General features: G+C 39.7%; 1 protein-coding gene across 1 annotated transcript in view; it reads left to right on the top strand.

Annotated features, from left to right (window-relative positions):
- Positions 1-20,294, top strand: part of gpc5a (glypican 5a) — a 163,732-nt gene that overhangs the window by 62,226 nt on the left and 81,212 nt on the right. Inside the window, exon 7 of the mRNA XM_005932695.3 lies at positions 16,619-16,739. Within this exon, the coding sequence (XP_005932757.1) occupies positions 16,619-16,739 (121 nt within the window). The remainder of the gene's footprint in view (positions 1-16,618; positions 16,740-20,294) is intronic.

Below are 20,294 nucleotides of genomic sequence, written 5' to 3'. Positions count from 1 at the left end.
TATCGTTGCTGCAACACTAGATGGATAGCTCATACATTATCAGACAGATTTAATTCCCTAGCGCACTACTGTTTACATACTTGCAATCACTTTGTAACACAGAGCGACAGTGAAAAGATCTTGGCTAACTAACAATGAGCCGCTTTGTGCGATGTAACATGTTGTAGTGACTCCACCTGGGGGGGCGGGGGGTGGGGGTGGGGGGCGCTGAAAGAATATCAGTACTGACCAATAATCTGGCTGCTGCAAGTCTGATATGTTCCTTCATCCATCCAATACTAGAAAGTTTAAAGTTATCCAGACTGCCTTTATGTCCAGGTTCAAAAGCTGGACCCTGAAATATAACAGGTAGAAAATTATTATTTTTTTGTTTGCAGTGCTGATGAACGGGTTAAAAGATGAGGTCAGGCTGTAGTCTCCATGAGCTATGATCTTTGCAGATGACATAGTCGGTAGTGAGAGTTGGGAGCAGGTGGAAACGAGTCTGGAGAGGAGGAGGTATGCTCTGTTAAGAAGAGGAATGAAAGACTTGTGTGAATGAGAGGGAAACGGGCTGCATGAAGCCGATGTAGTGAAGTTAGATGAGTTTAAAATACCTGGAGTGAACCATCCAAAGCAGCTGACAGCACATGAGAAAGGAGAAGAAAAGAGTGCAGGCATGGGTGGAGATGACATAAGGATATCAGCAAGAGTGAGAGGGAAGAAACCATGTTGGTAGTGAAACCTGCTGTGATGTATGGTTTGGAGATGGTGGCATAAAAAGACAGGTGGCGGAGACGGTGCTGGCAAAGTTAAAGTTGCTGAGATTTTCACTGGGAATGGCCAGAATGGACAGGATTAGGAATGCGTACGTCGGAGGGGCAGATCAGGTTCAGTGATTTGGAGACACAGATGGAGAGGCAAGGCTGAGATGGTTTGGACATGTGTTGAATATGGAGCTGCCAGGCATGAGAAAAAGAGAAGAGGCCTCAGACGAGGAGGACATGCAGAGGGTTGGTGTGACAGAGGATGTTAGTGGTAGGATGCGAAGAAAAAGGATACACACATTTGTAAAGTATTGACACCCCTGTGACAGCATGCAGTTACTTTTGAATGTTAAGATTTTACATACAAGACCTGGCACGAAATCAGGAGTCAGTCGAGGGGGACACCTCGTTGGATGTGTCAGTGTAACAAAAGTTAGCCTGAACTTCACTGACAACGCACAGTGGGCATGTGGAATAATTAACATATACTTTAATTACATTTTCTTGGTAATAATTACTACCCTTGACCTCAGAAATGTTTCACTACAACTCTTTTATTTATCATTTACACTGCTTGTGTTTCTCAAGTTGGCTGACACTAACTGACTGTAGTCAACAGTGACAATCGGACCAGGTAAACTGGACGCCTTCTGCCTTCTGAAGCAGTTATCTAACAAATAATATGGTTTCCTGTGCAATTTTACCACCAGGACATCCAACAGTCTATAACTTCTGTTCCTTTTTTCAGTGGGTTAAATTCTAGCGATTAAAACTGTTTAGAAGCTGCACTTGTGGCGTGTTTCTGTGTCTGTTTTGATGGTCCTGTACACTCTGCAGATGCACCCTTACAAACCAAGGTAGCTTGTGTAAGTCTTTCTTAAATATGCTCCCCTCTGGCTTGTTCCAGGAAAAAAGGTGGTGACAGTCGTTTTGGCAGACCTTGTTTCAGCAGGTGATGCCATAGAGGCAAAGTCAGTGTTTTATATACAATATGTTGTTTTTAATCAGTAAATACGATTTCTTGTATCACCGGTTTAATGTGAAATATCTGTGGTGACATTAAGCTAAGATATGTATATTAAGAGCGCACTTTCTGCCAGTATGTGACGGAAAAGGCACGGATCTATCAGAGGAACACGCTGATGTGTGTTGAGTCGCTGCAGGTGTGATCTGCTTCTTTATACAGGCTGCTGGAACTGCAGTGCTGCCAGGGACGGCACTGAAATACGTTACGTTAACATCCTGCTTACAGACAAGCGTGTGGCTTCTCCATTGCTTATTATATTTTCGTGCTCCTTTGGCTCTGCTACTTGACTGGATAGACACCTTGTTATGAAACAGTGCTACTGTGAGAGGAAGTCCAATCATTGTTCAAGTGTTTACTTTAAGCCTGCCATCCCCGCTGCCCCGGTTGTTTGATAGCCTGGAAATAAGGTTGTTGCTGCAGTCCTGATTTGTTTATTAATGTTTACAGAACTCTTCATAAATGCATAATCAGTGATTTATTTATTTATTTTTGTTTCTGATTTTTCTCTGAATCTCCACGAAGCAGGTGTTGAAATCTGGGCACGCGTCGGTCAATGGATGAAGATGGAAAAGATGACTAAGCCTCTTAAGTTTTGTGCCAGAGAGGAAAAATCTTTTCATCAGAGGGATGATTTTGATAATCTGCACTGGAATAAGACCAGAAAATCACTGTATTAAATTCTGCAGAGCATTTATTTGTATTTTGCACTCAAATGAAAGTTTCAGGCAGGACAGTATTTATCCATTGTAAAAAGAAAAAGAAAATACAGCAGGACATTACTTTGGATGTAAGTATGATGATCACTTATATCATAAAAGCTCCGATGAGTTTTTTATTATCCGCCCTGCTCTTACGACATCTGTTTAATCCTGAACATTATTGCCCTTATGGAGTATTAACATCTTTAAAATTTCCCTCTTTTGGTGACCATCTGCTTTTATGAGGCCATTGTATCTCCGCAATAGCCAAGCTTTCCATTTGTCCTTATTACCTTCCGTAAAAATCAAATATTTAAGAGGTGTTATAAAAGTTCACTCGCTGTTTGAGGACTGCTGATATCTATTTGGCATTAAAAGTGTGCACGATGCAGTTGCTCATAAGCACAAAGAGCCACTTAGCTTTACCGGGGAAAATTATCAGTGCAATATAACGCAAGCTTTACAACTATAATAATGGATTGCTGTGAATGCTAGGTTGGTGTCGTTTTACCACAATGTATCTTTTATTTCTTCACTTATTTCTGTAAATACGTGTAAAACATGTTATAAATGAGGCTCAGGAGTGAGGCTGGTGCACCAGGAGGCTTTGATGGCGATAATAAAAGGATCGCAAACAAGGAGGCGCAATAAATGTAAACATGTGGCAGTCAGTGTTCGCTCAGCAGCTGATTGACATCACCTGCATGCATGAAGTGCAGGTGCCTTAGTGCAATGTGTTACTGACTTTGGCATAACCATCTGTTAACATCAAAGTGCACTAATGGCATTATATTGTTGTTAGGAGAACTGTTGAATCATTAAATTCGGGCATATACTTGACCCCTGGAGTAGTAGCATACGGTCTACTCCAGCAGCCTGCGCCGCGCTTCTTTTCAGAATCAGAATCAGAATCAGAATGGGGTTTATTGCCAGATGTTGAGGTTTACAACATTAGGAAATTGCTGCGGTGCTTCAGTGCAAACAATAAGAATTAAAGTGCTATGTAGAAAGAAAGATATGTGCAAGAATTAAAGTGCTATGTAGAAAGAAAGATATGTGCATGAGATATATTTGTTCAGGGATCTCAGGGCTCGTTGCCACTTAAAGGTTGTGTATTATAATTTCTCCCAAATACAGTGTGCTGCAAAATCATGAATGAATAAACAAACAAGTTAACACTGAGTAAAGAAAGAGTGCCTGTCATCCTAAGCTGTTGTGTCATTGTTAGAACCCACACTGGCACACAAACACGGCCACAATGGAAGTGCAGTCAGGTGTGTAACTCAATAAATGTAATTTTGTTTACACACACACCCACACACGCGCACACACACATACACGATCCCTGACAATCCACCTTTATCACAAAAAAACCCATGTGAATACATTCTCGAGGTATAATTGCTACCTGCATTATAACCACTGACAGCATTTCTTCCAAGCCAGCAAGTTTTCTGGTCAAAAAATAAAGATTTCTCGTATTTTTCCCCAACAGGAAATGTGCTTTCGGACAAGCGTGGCAGTCGCACAGTAAATGTTACACATAAACGGTGCAGAGTATCAGAACTAAAGTAACACACTCTGCCGGTTGCACAAGGCGTAAAACCACCTACCTCAAAAGGAGGACACGAGACATTAAAAGCCAAAGGTTGACAGTCCTACAGAGCGCTGTAAGAAGGATCACACTGGAGTTTTGATGAACAGAGCACATTTTAAGGCTTGAGGCTGATTCTGTCCAAGTTTAGGCCAATAAAAGACTTTGAGTTTTGGTTAAACATTCAAACATTCAAAAATCCCTTATGCTCCAAGTCAGTACTTAACTTTGAGACGATTTAATCTCGTTCTTTGTGTCGATAAAAACTTGCAAAGAAATAAAACAGAGGAAAAATAAGACATTTTACAGATTCACCTTGAAGCACTTTGTTACTTGCAGTCTCTTGGGGGAAAAATGGTTAAAATTTCTTTAGTTGAATCTATAAAACTTGGCAGATAACACAGTTTGACTGGCATAAAATAGAATTTTTTGGGATTCCCAAAGAGCTGTTAGCCCAAAACTTTGCATAACACACCATGATGTGCAGAGTGTCAATAAAAAAAAAGAAGAAGTGGCAGACATAGAAATCCATCTACAGCAGTGTCTGAAAGTCGTGTCCTTAAGAAATAGAGGGAAAGAAATCCAGCAAAGACCTGACACTGGACGTGAAAGATGCCTCTGGCCCTTCAGTTGATCCATCTGCTGTTCACCGAAGCCTCATCAGAAATGGTCTCAGTGGAAGGGTGGCTGTCAAGAAGCTGTTCCTCAAAAGGCTGAGGTGTACCAAGATACACAAGAACTGGACTGAAAATCAGTGTCAACAGGTGAAGTGATGAATTTGAAATTTTTGGTTCAAAATATCATCAATATGTGCAGAAGAGGTCAGGAGAGAGGTACAGCAGTGAGTGTGCACGGCCATCTGCAGAGCATGGTGCAGGCTGTGTCACTGGTTTTTGGGCTGCATTTCAGTCGGTGGTGTTGGGGATTTTGTCAAAACATATGGAAGTATGAATGCAGAAAAATACTGACAGTTTGTGATCCACCATGCAATACCATCTGGAAAGCTTCTGATTGGTAACAGCTTCATTTCTCAGCGTGACAGTGAACACTAAAAAGCATACCTGGATAGAAAAACATGCAATGAGACACTATCAGTAATGGATTGAGCTCCCCAGAGTCTTCACATTGTTGAAGCAGGGTGGGATCCTCCTGACAGAGAATAGAACAAAAGGGAGCCAACGTCCAAAGAAGAGCTTTGAATGACCTTCAAAAAGCCTGGCGAAATATCCCTGAAGAATATTTAAAGAAAGTACAAGAAAACATACCTAAGAGAGTTCAGGCTGAGTTGAAGAGTGTTTTTGTTCTCATTTTCTCATCAGTAAAAGCCTGCGCATATGATATATGATATAGCCGTGTTTAAGCTTTCTTGCTGTAGCCATTATAGCAGACTAACCCTTCCTAGCTCTGACAAACAGAGCCAATTTTAAGAAATCTAACAGTCACCTCACTGATGATTAAAAAAACCAAACCCTGCAGAAATCACAGCAAGGACAATTACCAGCATCAGCCATCAGCCTCTGAACCGACACATCAAAAACACTGAAAGTATTTTGCGTGTCTTCCTGAGACTCTTGATCATTCGCTGGTTCCCTAAATTGGCACTCAGTCATCAAAAACTTTGAGAACTCCAGCTTTTGTGTGTTTGCTCCACTGCTGTTAGAGTGCACTTACACAGTCTGCCTTTTATTTTCTTTAGCCCTGGACAACTTTTTGTTTATAAATCCATAATTAATCTGTCTGTTCATATGAGCAGTTTCCAGTATCCAAGAGCAGTGTAAGTACAGATTTCTGACACAAAATGCCCATTAACCACTGACTGACTACCAGACCATATTAATTACCGCTGCCACATTGCTCAAACAGCTCTGTCTGGCTAATTCCATGGTGTCTCTCTGGCACAAGTCAATACAACTTCAAGGCTCAGGGCTTTCTAGTAATTGGAACAAACATGACAGTAGTGATGTTTGGAGCAAAATCTTTGCCTGAAGCACAGTTGACTGCTGTTGTATTATCCTCTTTGTCACAGTTCTCAGTAAAGGTACACAGTTTCAGATACACATACTGGCAAACCCCATAATCCCGATTATATTAATCCCTTCTGTCTGTCTGTGAAGGTTTTTGTCAATTAATTCATGAGTCAGTCAGAAGTAAATGTGACATTCTTGCAGATATTTGAAAGATCTTGACTGACTGTATGCGTTATGGAGCCTAAACATGTTCCTGTGTTACGTAGGACGTGTGGTAGTCTCGATGTAGTATTTAATTAGACTCTTCTGCCTTATTTTCACATCGAGTCTGCTTTGTGGTAACGAGCAGATGTTTGTTCGAGGCGCAGCCTTATTGTTGATTTTTATACATTAAACTGCATATGTTCGCTTGTTATGCCTGAAGTATTTTCTGTCCTGTTGAGCTTAAGTGGACAGGCTCCTTTGAAGTGCCGGGCTCCCCCAGATCTTCTCCACACTCGGCAGTGAGCCAGAAGGACTTTTGTTCTCTTTGTGACAACTGAAAGGCAGGTATTGCCTTCTAGCCTACTAACTGCAGGCCTGCTTTGTTTCTCACTCAGCCAACCATGAACAGTGTGCGTGGTCTGCCTCCTTCGTCTCCTGGGATGCTGAACTACTCGCTCCATAACATTTTGATGAAAGTGCTCTCAGGAAAAAGACATTTCTGTGTTTTTACAGCCAGCTTGTTTTCTTTCTTTTTTTTCCCTTTATCATTTTTGATTGTTGTTCACGGCGTAATGTTAAAAAAACAAAGAGCACATGAGCTGTATAGATGGATGGAAAGACGCTGGAAATTAGATTCAAATTCAAATGAACACTGATGGCTGTTTATCTTCTAATAGTTTTAAGCAGTCGTCTTATCATATGAGGGTAGGGAAAAAAATAAATCTGACAGCTTTTGCTTAAAATAACAAACGCTGTCTTATTTATCGCCGTTATATAAAATACAATCATATATTATATGATTTTAAGACGACGTCTGTGACTTCCCGCTATAAACACAGATGCTCAGCTGCAACCTGTGATTGATATCTCCGAGGCGTCAGAAGCATATTAATTGATCTAAAGTAGCTCGAGCAGCCTGTGACCTGCTAGTTAAACGATGAGTGTTTGGCAGTTATCACCAAACTGCTTCCAGAAATCACAACAAGTGGAGTGCTGTGCCTCAGTTTGCAGGAATTTTTTGAAAAATGAAGCTTAAAATGTAAATTAAGGACAAAAATAAATAAATAAAAGGAACACCATTCTGAATTATGGCATAAGGTAAAAAAAAATGAACCAAATCTCTTGACCAATAGAAATACAGATCTACAGTGCATCCAGCAGCATATACAACAGAGTGACATTTAAGGCGTTACTGCTCAGAATTTTCACTCAAGCCTACGGGTTAGTTCAACTATTTTGAGCTTCCTAGAGTGAATTTCAACTTAATATTAATGCCCCACTCACACTGGCCTACAGACCAGTAAACTGGAGAAAATGTCCATTCCCTGAACGGCTGCGTGTTTGCTGGAGGTTCCTGAAAGTTTCAAAGTAAAACTTTTTACCTTTTTAAATGTGTTGATTGCAGCTAGGGATGGGGATTGATCACTGTTTTGAGAGCCACCACCATCTCTAAGCAGCATATCAAAGGCATTACATTTGTGCAGATTAATTGCGTGCTGTGTGGTCAAATGTTTTTGTGCATGTTGGAGGCATTTCCCCCCTTTGTTGTGATCAGTGTTGGGGTTGACTCAAGAATGCATTTATTACACAGAACGCTTCTCTTTAAAGCATACTTAATGTAATTAATGTAATTAATGCAGTATGTTACTTAATTACTCCAAGGAGAAAGTAATTTGCTATTATACATGTTACATTATTTTTGCATGTCTCTGCAAAATGACCTGAAACCCGTGGTCTTATAATTATCAGTTGACAGTATAAAGCCTACAGTCCCACACACAACACAAATCCTATCCTAATGAGGACACACATATGATCTTTTTCTTTGGATTTAGGTATGAACACAAAGCCGACGGCACAAAGCAAAGATAAAAACCCACACAGAGGCTTTAACGGCTTTAAAATAGGTAGAAACAGAGGCTCCAGCCTGACTGCTCATCAGTTTGTTACCTGTTAAAGTTCAGGGTTTGGCTGCTGGGCTGGGGTCGACATTCACTCGACTTTAACATCACTCTGGGTTTGTGGCTAGCTTAGCGTTAGCATGTTGTATGTGCAGGTGCTTGCGAAGTTGGGTTAGCAGCACGATGCAGCCGTTTTTGTCTTCACCACCGCTTTACTATCGCACTCTCGTCCTTTTGTGCAATAAAAGTAAAGTCCATATCCACTGTGCTGCTATTTTCCTCCTCCAACACATGAACTGAAATCAGATGATTGTAGCACACGCTCAAATAGAACCAATAATCGGGATCGACAGGCAGGCGGACTAAAAAATTCCAGGGAATTGAACTCCTGGGTTCTTGATTCCCATCCTTAGCTGCAGCGCTAAAGAACAATTCTTTAGATTTACATTTCTGGTTTGTGCCACACCTTTTTTTTTTTTTTAAAGTTTCAGTACCTCTCAGCCTTATACATGTGTTCAAGAAGAAAACAACTATTTGCACTTAACAAAAAAGCAAGATTAAAGTTTTAAAAAAATTGATACATTTTCATCAAGATTAATTTGAATCCAGGATGTTTGGAATTCAGGTCCTCAGGTCTACTATACTGAGTGTAAACTTCCAGCAGTGACGGATAAATCTGGTAATACGATGATCTGGGGCTTCATGAGCGCAAAAGGTGATTGCAGATGACATTTATAGAGATGCCTTTTGGTTATGTCTCCCAGTCTTGAGAAGCCTGGAAGGAGAAGAATATTACAGCTATGACCCGGCCAAGTATATTGCCTGAACTTATTTCCAGTAAACATCATTGAAGTTTTTTTAAAGCTTCCTGCAAAATCTCCTTCCATGCCAAAGTGAAGGCATTAAATTAGTCTTAACGTAAGATATAGATTTGAAGAGTTTCATTGAAAGGTCCCTGCGACCTGCATTTTTAATATAATAAATGCAAATAGTTTTTAGCAATGCATTAGTCCTAAAGTAACCAGTAATGTTTTCTTCACCGAATCTTCATTAAGCTGTGGGAAGAAATATCCCCTTAGAAAAAAAGGCATGTTCTTTAAAATAAGATGGCTACATTCAGCCAAATTCTCATCCAGTTTTTTATCACAGCCTTAATCAAAGGACAAAAAGGACCAAAATATGGGACATGGATTGCACAAAAGGAACACATCAAATCACACACGGTGGCTTTTATCTGTTTTATGCAAGGCCCTGGTATTGTAGTGCACTGTGCTGCTGATGTCTGCAGAAGAGTCATGCTCCTCCTGTGCTGTGATCAGAGTAAATTACTTTGACGTACCTATCCTACTCTGTCCTGAAGTCAAGGAACAAAGCAAAAGAGGCCTGAGATTGCTTTGTTCTGGATGTGAATGTGTTGCACCTACAGTACAGTGTAGTTGAATGGGACAGGAATGGGAACCACGAATAGAATGATTGAAATTTTCAATCTAACCCTGAACAGCAGGGCGAGCAGAGATGAGATGCAAACCAAGCGTCCCTTTGGGGAGAGTGATATGGATTATAGGATCCTGCTGCTGGTCTACAGAGACACAGGCAATCGCTCAACTGTTTGATATCCTCCTGCAGGTTGTGTTTGGTGCTACGGTGTGCTTTTTTTTTTTTACTCACCCTGAAGAATATATGATGGCTATGATCAATGTTTTTATCTCTGACACTTTTTAAGGAGCTCACCTCTTATATTCTGGTGTTGCAACCTCCCGAGAGCCTTAGTGTTGCATTGCCAGCCGTGCAGCGTGTTACAAGAGATTGCATGCGTTTCAGGTTATGGATCCCAGTGGCATAATGAAATACATTTCTTAGTGAATGCTAGATGAGTTGACTCTGTGAGTATGTGTGTGGGTATGTATGGACATCCATTTTATATTAGAATCCATATTTAACTACATCCCAATTCAAGGATGTATGCAGATTTCACCTTCATGTTTTCTTATGCAGAAATGTAGCTGTCACATTTTCATTGGGTGGACGTGAGCACAGATGGCTCTGATGTAATCTCTTCAATATGCAGCCAATCAGAAAGAGGGAAAAAGACAGTATTATAGGTAATGAAGGGGGGATTTTATGAGATTATCAAAGGCTACAAGTGCACGTGGACCTAGTAATCTTTCTTTAATACTGACTTTATTTTTTTTTACTTTTCCTGTGGACCTTTCACGGTAGGGCAGACCCAACAAGGACTTTTGTTCTTTCCACTTCCTACACACAATTTCAATCTCTGCAGGTGTGTCCAGGGATTAAACAAAGCTGGAAGCAGGTGGATCATAGTTATAGTGTACAAGATTCAGCTGCAGCTATAGTCCCAAAGCATGAAGCTCCAGCCAATGCATACAGCGCTGAGCTAACACAGCACTGCAGTTATTGGATATACAGTAGACGGATACATAAAATAGTTTTGGCCCATGACAGCTCGTACTGGCTCCTACTGGAAGAGCTGGATGGATGAATGGACAGGAGTGTGTCAACATGCAATACAAATTTGAAAATGTGATATATTAAATAGCGTTAAGAAGTCTAACTAATAAATAAAAACCCAAACAAACTTTAAAACCAAAGTGGAAACTTTTAGTAAATTGTTAGTTTACTTCCTACATGGTTACATGACCTCCTTTACTTTTGTCACTGTTGCATTTTTGATGCTGTTGAAGTTTGTTTTTTTTAATGCCGCCGATGGCTGATGGACACAGAAGCGTCTGCGTAGCCCTCGCGTGGATTTATCACAGCAGCTCCTACAAAGACACCAACATCACATGTGAACTCCAGCGAGGTGTCTGTGCTGTCTCAGGCTGCCTACAGAGGAGTGCGCTGCTGGTTATAGACATTGAATTTTGCAGGAGTAAATTTAACACAACAATTTAGATGTATTTATTTATTTTTTGCTTTTAAAGCCATTTGGTAAAAAAAAACCCAAAGGTCTCAAAGTGCTGGATCCCATTATTGTAAAACAGCCGTGTGCTTCTGAATGACGTTTTTTTTGTTTTTCAAAAGATGATGTTAAGTACCCGGAGCAAAAATCAATTTTTGTTGTGGTTCATAGTAAAAATTGTGAGCACGCAGACAACAAAAGCTGGAAGAGCTGTTTTAAAAGGAATCAATTTTATCCACGTGCAAAAGGTGTTTGCTGATGAGTTCGTGTCAAACACTGCTCGCCTCCCGATTAGACTGTTTGCCTGATAGCTTATTTATGCATCGGTAATTACATGGTGTGCAAGGAGTGCTGACAATGACCGCCCTACCAAAATCCCCTTTATTTATATCACGTCATCCTTTGCATGAGGAACAATATGATTCTTCTAACTTTTGATATTATAATTTATTTTTAAGAGATTAATGACATGACGAATGCATGATGGAGTTATTTGGATGTTTTAATAGCTCTATTGTCCACATATTTTAAATGTTGACTTTGACATTTCTTTGTAAGCTGCTGTCAGAAGACAGACAGCAGAGAGACTACGTGAAGACAAGAAAGAATCCAGAAACAAAAAAATATGTTGATAATGTAATTAGAATGATAACAGTGTAACTGCTGATTAAAAGTAAAGAAGGGGCATGGATTGGCCAGCATTTCTTCTCAAACTAATTACATTTAGAGGCTCTGATTTGCAGGTAATTAATCTTAAAATTGCTTCTTGACTAAATTTGAATTGTGTCGTCACCTTTGCATTTAAATAACTAAGGCCTTTTTTCTTTAAAAAAAAGAGTATTTTTTTGTGACCTTGGGTTTCTTGATGATCACACTCAGCTGGAGTTTGCCGCCACCTCAGCAGCATGCTTGCGTCTTCTGTTTTATTTTTAACTCTCGAGCACTGAAGTTCAAAGCGATCGCCCGGGTCGGCACCTCGTTCTGTGTCGGATGACAAGCTCAAAGAGCTCAGCAATTGTTCAGCAATGACTGACTTTACCTTGATCTACCAGTTTGACTGAATGATACACTGTAAATTGAGATGTGAGTGAATTGTGTCCAGTCAGAAGCATTACAGCTGACAGACTGCAGTCAGGCTAAAGAATGAGGAGTCCTTGAGGTAAACTGAAGCCTATTACCAAGCTATGACAACAATGAACGGCTTTAAAACAAGGGCCGATGTTGTATGCTGAACAGCTATATTGCTACATATTCGTTTCATTTCTATGAGGATTCATACAGGCTATAGTTTTCATAAACCATAAATGCAATAGCCGCTTAGATACATATGAGCATCTGTACAAATGTGCAGTGAATGATGTTTTCTTCCATACCACAAATCCCTCTTTAACCTCAGGGTATGGCTGCAAAGTAATTCTACTGTCACCTTAGTATGAATTCAGAATATTTATCATTGTTTAGTATTACTTGCCATTAGAAGACACGATGATATTAGAATTTTCTTCCAGTGTGAAAGTTTCTGCTGTTACTGCTGACGGTACTTTTTGATACTTTATTTAATTAAACTTTAAGTACCAATATTACAATGTTCACACATTGTAATATTGTGTTAAGGTTATATGTTTTCATATAAGGTGGTTTTCATATGAATTTTCATTCAGCTCTGTCACTATAAAGCAACACTTGTGTTTGCTAGTAGAACTGTAAAATGTGCTTAAATTGAATGTGAAAATACGTGATGGAGAAAATTCCCTGATATATTATTGACTTTTTATTACTACATTTTATTGCATTTTATAAGTCAATAAGGTATATTTCCCAACTACTTATGAAGATAAATAGAATGTAAAGTTTTTTCTTGTCTTATTTGATTAGTCTCTGTATTCTATGCTGTAGATTTCTTTTCTCTACTGCAGTAACTGTTAAAACTAGGCAGTCTTTTGAGCTCATTTCTTCATATTTTGCTGGGAAAATGGGAAGTTGGTGCAGATATTAATTGAAATGTGCATGGAAATACAGTAAATAAGAAAAAAAAACAGAGTTTGTTCAATTCTAACAAGCTGGAAAGTCAGTATTTGGTGTGACCACATTTATTCTTCAACACAGCCTGAACTCTCTTAGGTAAGCTTTCTTGTAATTTCATCAAGTAGTCTTCAGGAATAGTTCTCCAGGCTTCTTGAAGGACATTCAAAGCACTTATTTGGATGTTGGCTGCCTTTTGTTCTGTTCTTTGTCAAGATGATCCCACCCTGCTTCAAAAATGTTAGCATCTCATCTGAGAGGCCAATCAATGAGTGTTGATGCTTAACAATGAAGCTGTTGCTAATCAGACGCTTTCCAGATGATATTTCATGGTGGATCACAGTCTAATGGTACTTTTCTGTGTTCATAATCATTTTTGACAATATTCCCAACACCACTGGCTGAAATGCAGCTCCAAACCAGGTTTTATACACTCACAGTGTCCTCTCCTTCTCTGTACATATTGATGACGATTTAAACCAAACATTTCAAATGTGGATTCATTACTCCATCAGACCTGTTGTCACTGATTTTCAGGTCAGTTCTTGTGTAATTTGGCACACCTCAGCCTTTTCTGCCTGTTTCCCTTCCTTAAGAAGGAACAGCCATCCTTCCACTGAGACCATTTCTGATGAGGCTTCAGTGAACAGTAGATGGTTCAGCTGAAGGATCATCTCCCAGGCCCTGTGTGAGGTCTTTGCTGGATTTTGTTTTATTCCTTAGAAACATGACTTTTAGATATTGCTCGTCTGCTGTAGATAGATTTTTTTTAAGGATTGCCTCTTCTTTTGCTCTCCACTTGTCGAGCTTTTTTAAGGACACCATGCTGGGATTTTCAGCCAAGTTTTCAAGTTTCAGCTAACAGCTGAAAACTGATATTTTCTTGCAAAAAACACTGTTTTATTCAAACTGTGTCATCTTTGGCATTTTTGTAGATACACTAAAGAGACAGGAAGAAATTATATGCTAATAACAAAGTGCCCAAAGACACAAAATAAAATAGATTTTTCCTAGAACTAGTTCTCACAACCACTTAAAAAAAATCAAAGAAAACAAAATATAAAGAAATGAGAGGTGGCTCAAGACTTTTACATAACACTGCAGATCATCAGATGTCATTATGAGGCAAGGCAAGGCAAGTTTATTTGTATAGCACAATTCAACAACAAGGTGATTCAAAGTGCTTTACAGAGACATTAGAAACAAAAACAAATAAAAAGCATGATTTAAAATTGATTAAAACAAGCAAACTAACTAACTAACTAATTAACAAACAAACAAACAAACAAAACAGTATATAAAATCCAGCCCGTTCTCACTCCCGAGGCGTAACATGTCGACGTTTTGTCACGTCCCGCGGCGTTCCTGAGGAACGCGAAAGGAGACCTTCGGCGTTCTTATGGTACGCGGCGGGTTATGGCTGGAATCCAGTGCAATGACGCTCCCGCGGTATAGACGTTCCAGCCCTGTATTCCAGCCCTAAACCTAACCTTATCCCTAGCCCTGACCATAACCTTATTCCTGACCTTAACCAGGACTTTAATGATGTTAAATAGCGTGTTTCTAAGCGATTTGAAGAAAAAGAGCGAACATGTGTAGATTCAGTCCAGACGGTTCTCATATTTCCTCTTTTTTCCGAGGTCGTCATTTAGGAACGTGGTGGGTAGCCGAAAACGTAATATGTTGACGATTTGTCACCTAGCGTAAAATGTTACGCTTTGGGAGTGAGAACGTGATAAAATCAAAACAGATAAAATCAGAACAGTAGATAAAATCAGTAGTTAAATGTAAGTTTTGAAATTTAAGCTTAAAAGTGTGGATTTGGTGCTTTATTCAAATGCAGCTGAGAACAGGTGAGTCTTCAACCTGGATTTAAATAAACTGAGTGTTTCAGCTGATCTGAGGCTTTCTGGGAGTTTGTTCCAGATATAAGGAGCATAAAAGCTGAATGCAGCTTCTCCGTGTCTGGTTCTGACTCTGGGAACTGATAAAAGACCGGATCCAGATGACCTGAGGGATCTGGAAGGTTCATACTGGGTCAGGAGGTCACTGATGTATTTTGGTCCTAAACCATTCAGAGCTTTATAGACCAGCATCAGAACTTTAAAGTCTATCCTCTGACGGACAGGCAGCCAGTGTAAAGACCTCAGAGCTGGACTGATGTGGTCCACTTTTTTGGTCTTAGTGAGGACTCGAGCAGCAGAGTTCTGAATGAGCTGTAGTTGTCTGACTGATTTTTTAGGTAGACCTGTAAAGATGCTGTTACAGTAATCAAGCCTACTAAAGATGAATGCATGGACTAGTTTTTCCAGGTCCTGTTGAGACATCAGATCTTTTATCCTTGAATATATTCTTGAGGTGATAGTAAGCTGATTTTGTTATTGTCTTAATGTGTTTTTCTAAGTTTAGGTCTGCATCCATCACTACACCCAAATTTCTCGCCTGGTTTGTGGTTTTTAGGTGTATAGATTGAAGTTCTCTGGTGACCTGTAATCGTTTTTCTTTGGCGCCAAAGACTATTACCTCAGTTTTGTTTTTGTTTAGCTGGAGAAAATTGTGGCACAACCAGTCATTAATTTCCTCAATGCATTTACCAAGAGCCTGTACAGGGCCTGGTCTCCTGGTGACATTGTGATATATATTTGTGTGTCATCTGCATAGCTGTGGTAGTTTATTTTGTTGTTCTTTATAATCTGTGCCAGTGGGAGCATGTAAATGTTAAACAGAAGGGGTCCCAAGATGGAACCTTGGGGAACTCCACATGTGATACTTGTCTGCTCAGATGTGAAGTTACCTATTGATACAAAGTATTTCCTGTTTTCTAAGTATGTTTTGAACCAGTTTAGTACAGTTCCTGAAAGACCTGCCCAGTTCTCCAGTCGTTTGAGTAATATGTTGTGGTCAACTGTATCAAATGCTGCACTGAGATCCAGTAAAACTAAGACTGACATTTTTCCACTGTCTGTATTCAGACATATGTCATTAAACACTTTGGTCAGAGCGGTTTCAGTGCTGTGGTTCTGTCTAAAACCTGACTGGAAGGCATCTAGCAGTTATTCTGTGTTAAGAAGTAATTGAGCTGTTGAGAAACTGCTTTTTCAATGATCTTACTTAAAAATGGGAGATTTGAGATCGGCCTGTAGTTGTTCATTTGTGTCTTGTCAAGATTGTCCTTTTTCAGTATAGGTTTAATTACAGCAGTTTTTAGTGATTCTGGAAACACACCTGATATTAAAGAAAAGTTGACGATCTGTAACAGGTCTGACTCCAAAGTCTTTGAGACCTTTTTTTGAGCTGCATGTTTCTTGTGAGACGTGGTTCTGTCTGTAAACCAGCTGATGAAAATGTGTGAAATTGTTTCAATATGTTGGACATTATGCAAGACATGTAAACGCTGCACAGGTTAAAAAAAAGTGCTATAAAAACTATATTATATGAATTATCTGTGAAATGTACCTCACTGGTATTATTTAAAATGACTGGAAGATATCTGAATATATTTACAGACCCTCTGTCCTCTGTTCTTGTGTTCACAGCTACACTCTCCGTGTGGTCGGAAACGGAATCAAAGCTCAGATCGCCAACCCCGAAGTCAAAGTGAAAGGAGCTGACCCCGTCATAAATCAGATCATTGACAAGCTCAAGCACATCAATCAGGTAAGAGCCGCCAGTGCTTTGTACATATTTACACAGGATTTTATGATTTCATCATTAAACGGGTCTCTCCCTTCCTTTAAAGTCGACATCCCCACCCCTCGTTCTGTCAGACATATGGGAACTGCCTCCTGAGGCAATCTGGTAATTCTCTGTGCTTCTCGGCACCTTTATGAGACATTACGGTAGGCGTCCTTTGTTAGCTGCTCGTAAAGCTGAAGGCCTCAACCTTTGATTCTCAACAAATTAATTCATTTATATCATCCTTCATATTACCGGTAAGCACTGGCTTATTGAAAACTATTCTCAAATGCAAAATCATTTCTAGGCAATGAATGGGAAAAAAAATCAATCATTACACGTTTAGAAACCCATTTGATCCGCTTTGTGTGTCCTTATATTTACACAATTCTTTTTCTGCTCTTTGTCAAAATCAATGTAGCTTTTCTATCACCCCCTCTGCTTTTATGCACGTTTGTGCTGCTGTGGCTCCTTTCAGTGCTGTTTACCTCTGACGATGATGAGATTAGAACAGTTTACGGGAGCACTCTCTCTTCTGCAGCTCCAATAACAGCTGCCATAGCTTCCCTTTGGGTTGTTCCACTGCAGCAGTGGCAGCTTCACATGTCTGTTGCTTTGGTTTCCCAAGTGGCAGGCTGAAGGCCAGGTCATCTCTCTTGACCTCATGCTGGCACCCCCTCTCTGACTAATTCACACCATCTGTGGGATGTCAGAACACATAAATCTATATCATAACCATTTGAGAGTCCCTGATCTGCCTCGTTGACATTCACTATGTATTTATCTTTTGGTGTGTGCCTTTTTGCTGCTGGCATCTTAAATGTGCTTCTTTATATGACCTTGTGGTTCTGTGAATGTTTTATTTAATGGAGAAAGACTCAGAAATTGTTTTTCTGCTGCCAAGTAAGTATGAAACGGATGATCAGCGGCTGAGCCTATATTATGCAGTCATTCATAATCCCCGGAGTTAATGTAACTTGAAATCCTATATGTAGCACACTCGGCTATTTTAGCACACTTTTTTGTTTTTTTGTTTTGTCAGTCTGCTGTCTTTGACTCAGCCAGAATTAAAAACCAAACGATGATCAGCGTTTTGCTCATTGAATCCTCTGTATCTCTGTCAGTTTGCAAGATTGATCTTCAGGAATATCATCAACTTCATGACATATGGCTAAAGATTTGTGTCTAACGGTGGCACATTTGTTTTATGAAATCTTTATTTCATCAGCCAGTCTCATTAAGATTCTCTCTCGGGTGTCTGTTTTACAAGAGAGACCTAAGGATGAGAAGCATTCATAAGGAAACGATTATCAAACGGAACAACAACACAATAAACAGAAACATTGGCGACAGTTGCAAGAACCACGCTGTACTTTTGTCTTTGCAAAAACACACTGCTTAAATCTGCAGTCATTTTTGGCAGTAAATTGTTTTGGTCATTTGACTCCATTAAAAGTCAATTAAAAGTCAGAAAGAGTCTTAAAAATAGCCAGAATTAAGCACACTCTAACAGATCTGCATGTAGGAGTCATTTGAGCTAAGCACATTTAATCTTCAAATATGTTCATGTTTGAAATGTTGCAGAAATTTTTGGCTCTCTGTGCAGTGCATAAAAAAAATGCATACATGTAGTTTGACACCGAGGCAGCACGATGGTCAGTGTTGCCTCGTAGTGAGAAGGTCCTGGGTTCGAAGCCAACATCTGTGTGGAGTTTGCATGTTGTACCCAAAGACATGCAGTTAGTGAGGTTAACTGGTGATTGTCTCTCTGTGTGTTACGTTCCAGCCCCCTCCCTGCGATCCTGAATTGGATAAGTGGAAGAAAATGAATAGATAGTAAGAAAGCCTAAATAGACCTTAAGGGATCTCTAATTAAGGGATTAGATCACCTTTTGAAATCAATATACCGGGCAGCATCCATCTCTCATTGTAAAGAGGCAAAAGTGAAAGCAGAACTGGTGGTAGCCATGGGGTTCTGCAGCACTTTGATCGATACAAACAGCTATGTCTGCAATTTTTTTTCCACTGTGCAGAAAGCCAAAAATTTTCAGCAACATTTTCAGCAACATTTCAAATATGAGTATATTTGAGGATTTGCTGTTTAGCTGCTTCAGATGACTCCTACATGCAGATCTAATTCGTTAGTTTACGTTTAATTTTGATTGTTTTTACAGTCTTACTGACTTTTAATTGACTGGTAATGTAGTCGCTGGCAGCTTCCCTAATTAAGCCAGTGAGTTGCCATCTTTTCCAGTTTTAGCTTCTACTGCATGCACATATATACCTACATGTTACATCACTGCTATGTTACCCCAGAGCAGGAAATCTGTGTGAAGTCAGTTGGTCTTACAGCATGTCACGTTGCTCAAACAGGCTTTTTGCAATGCCATTTGGAGGTCTGCTGCTCACGTTTCCCCTGGCCTTCCATGCAACCTTGTGAAAGTGCTGGGTGTTGTTTAAGGGGGTCTTCACTGCTGTCCTCAGGTTTTACCCCCAATTTACATACATAAGGAGAGGTGGGCCCAGAACAGACCCATACTGCCTAGAGTACTTTATATTTGGCAGTTTATAAACTGACCATAACTGTAGTTCAGGCCCGCCCGAAAGTCAAGTGAACCCTAACAACTGCAGTGCACCAGCTGATAACTGCTGATAATGCACATAGGCTTGTGGATCAGCTGATACCATTCTGTGCATCCAGCTGGCGAGTCTTATATAAGTTACTTATTTAAGCTGCTGAAAACCTACTTACCTTCCTGTGCAAGCCGCTTTAAAACCCACCTATGCCTGTTTTTGTTGATGCCTGCTGTATTCTTTGCTTTAGGGGTGTTTTTGCTGCTGTGCCGTCCATTTCAGGTTTTGTATACGCATATGGAAGGGAAAGTTGTGCTTTTCAGTCTCTTTCAGTTTAATCAAGACAGAACTGAAGTAGCGCTGGCTGCATTGATATTTAAAGACGTTGATTAATCAACAAATTTTTTCTGAGGAGTCTATTAAATGTTGTTAATGTTGTCTAAGTTTAACTGTTGGTATTTAAAGTACCAAAAAAGATGCTTTATACTGTGATTGATTTATAAAAATTATTTTGAGTTTTATGCTTTTTCCCTGTGAAATATACCAATGACTAATTGTTCAGTTTGTTTACATGGTGAAAAATGCTGGTTCTCTTCAGTTTTTTCCTCGTCTCTTTTCTCCTTTCTCTTCAAGTGTCACTTGTATTCTTCCTTATGCCGCGTTTTAAAAAGGAGAAAGTCTGCGACCTCATTTGTGGCATCACAAACAGTGATAAAAAGTGACACTTGGGCACAACACTGACATGTAGCTCATTATCACATTACTCTCTCATCTGAGAAGCAAATCTTTGGCGTGTGAAGAAACTTACTGAGGTACATCTGATTTTCAGGAACTGCACACAATGTGAGGTGTCATTTCAGAGTCACAGTTTTTTTCCTGTTGTTTTTGAATAATAATCTGTCTTTGTACGATCTTAGATTTCAGACAAAATCCCTGGAACAATAAAAATAAGAGTTCTGTGAA

This window comes from Haplochromis burtoni, unplaced genomic scaffold, assembly GCF_018398535.1.
Source record: "Haplochromis burtoni strain Fernald_Lab_line unplaced genomic scaffold, NCSU_Asbu1 Contig_161, whole genome shotgun sequence".
NCBI lineage: Eukaryota > Metazoa > Chordata > Actinopteri > Cichliformes > Cichlidae > Haplochromis > Haplochromis burtoni.
The sequence above is the reverse complement of the archived record's forward strand: the minus strand, read 5'-3'. Positions and strand labels throughout refer to the sequence as shown.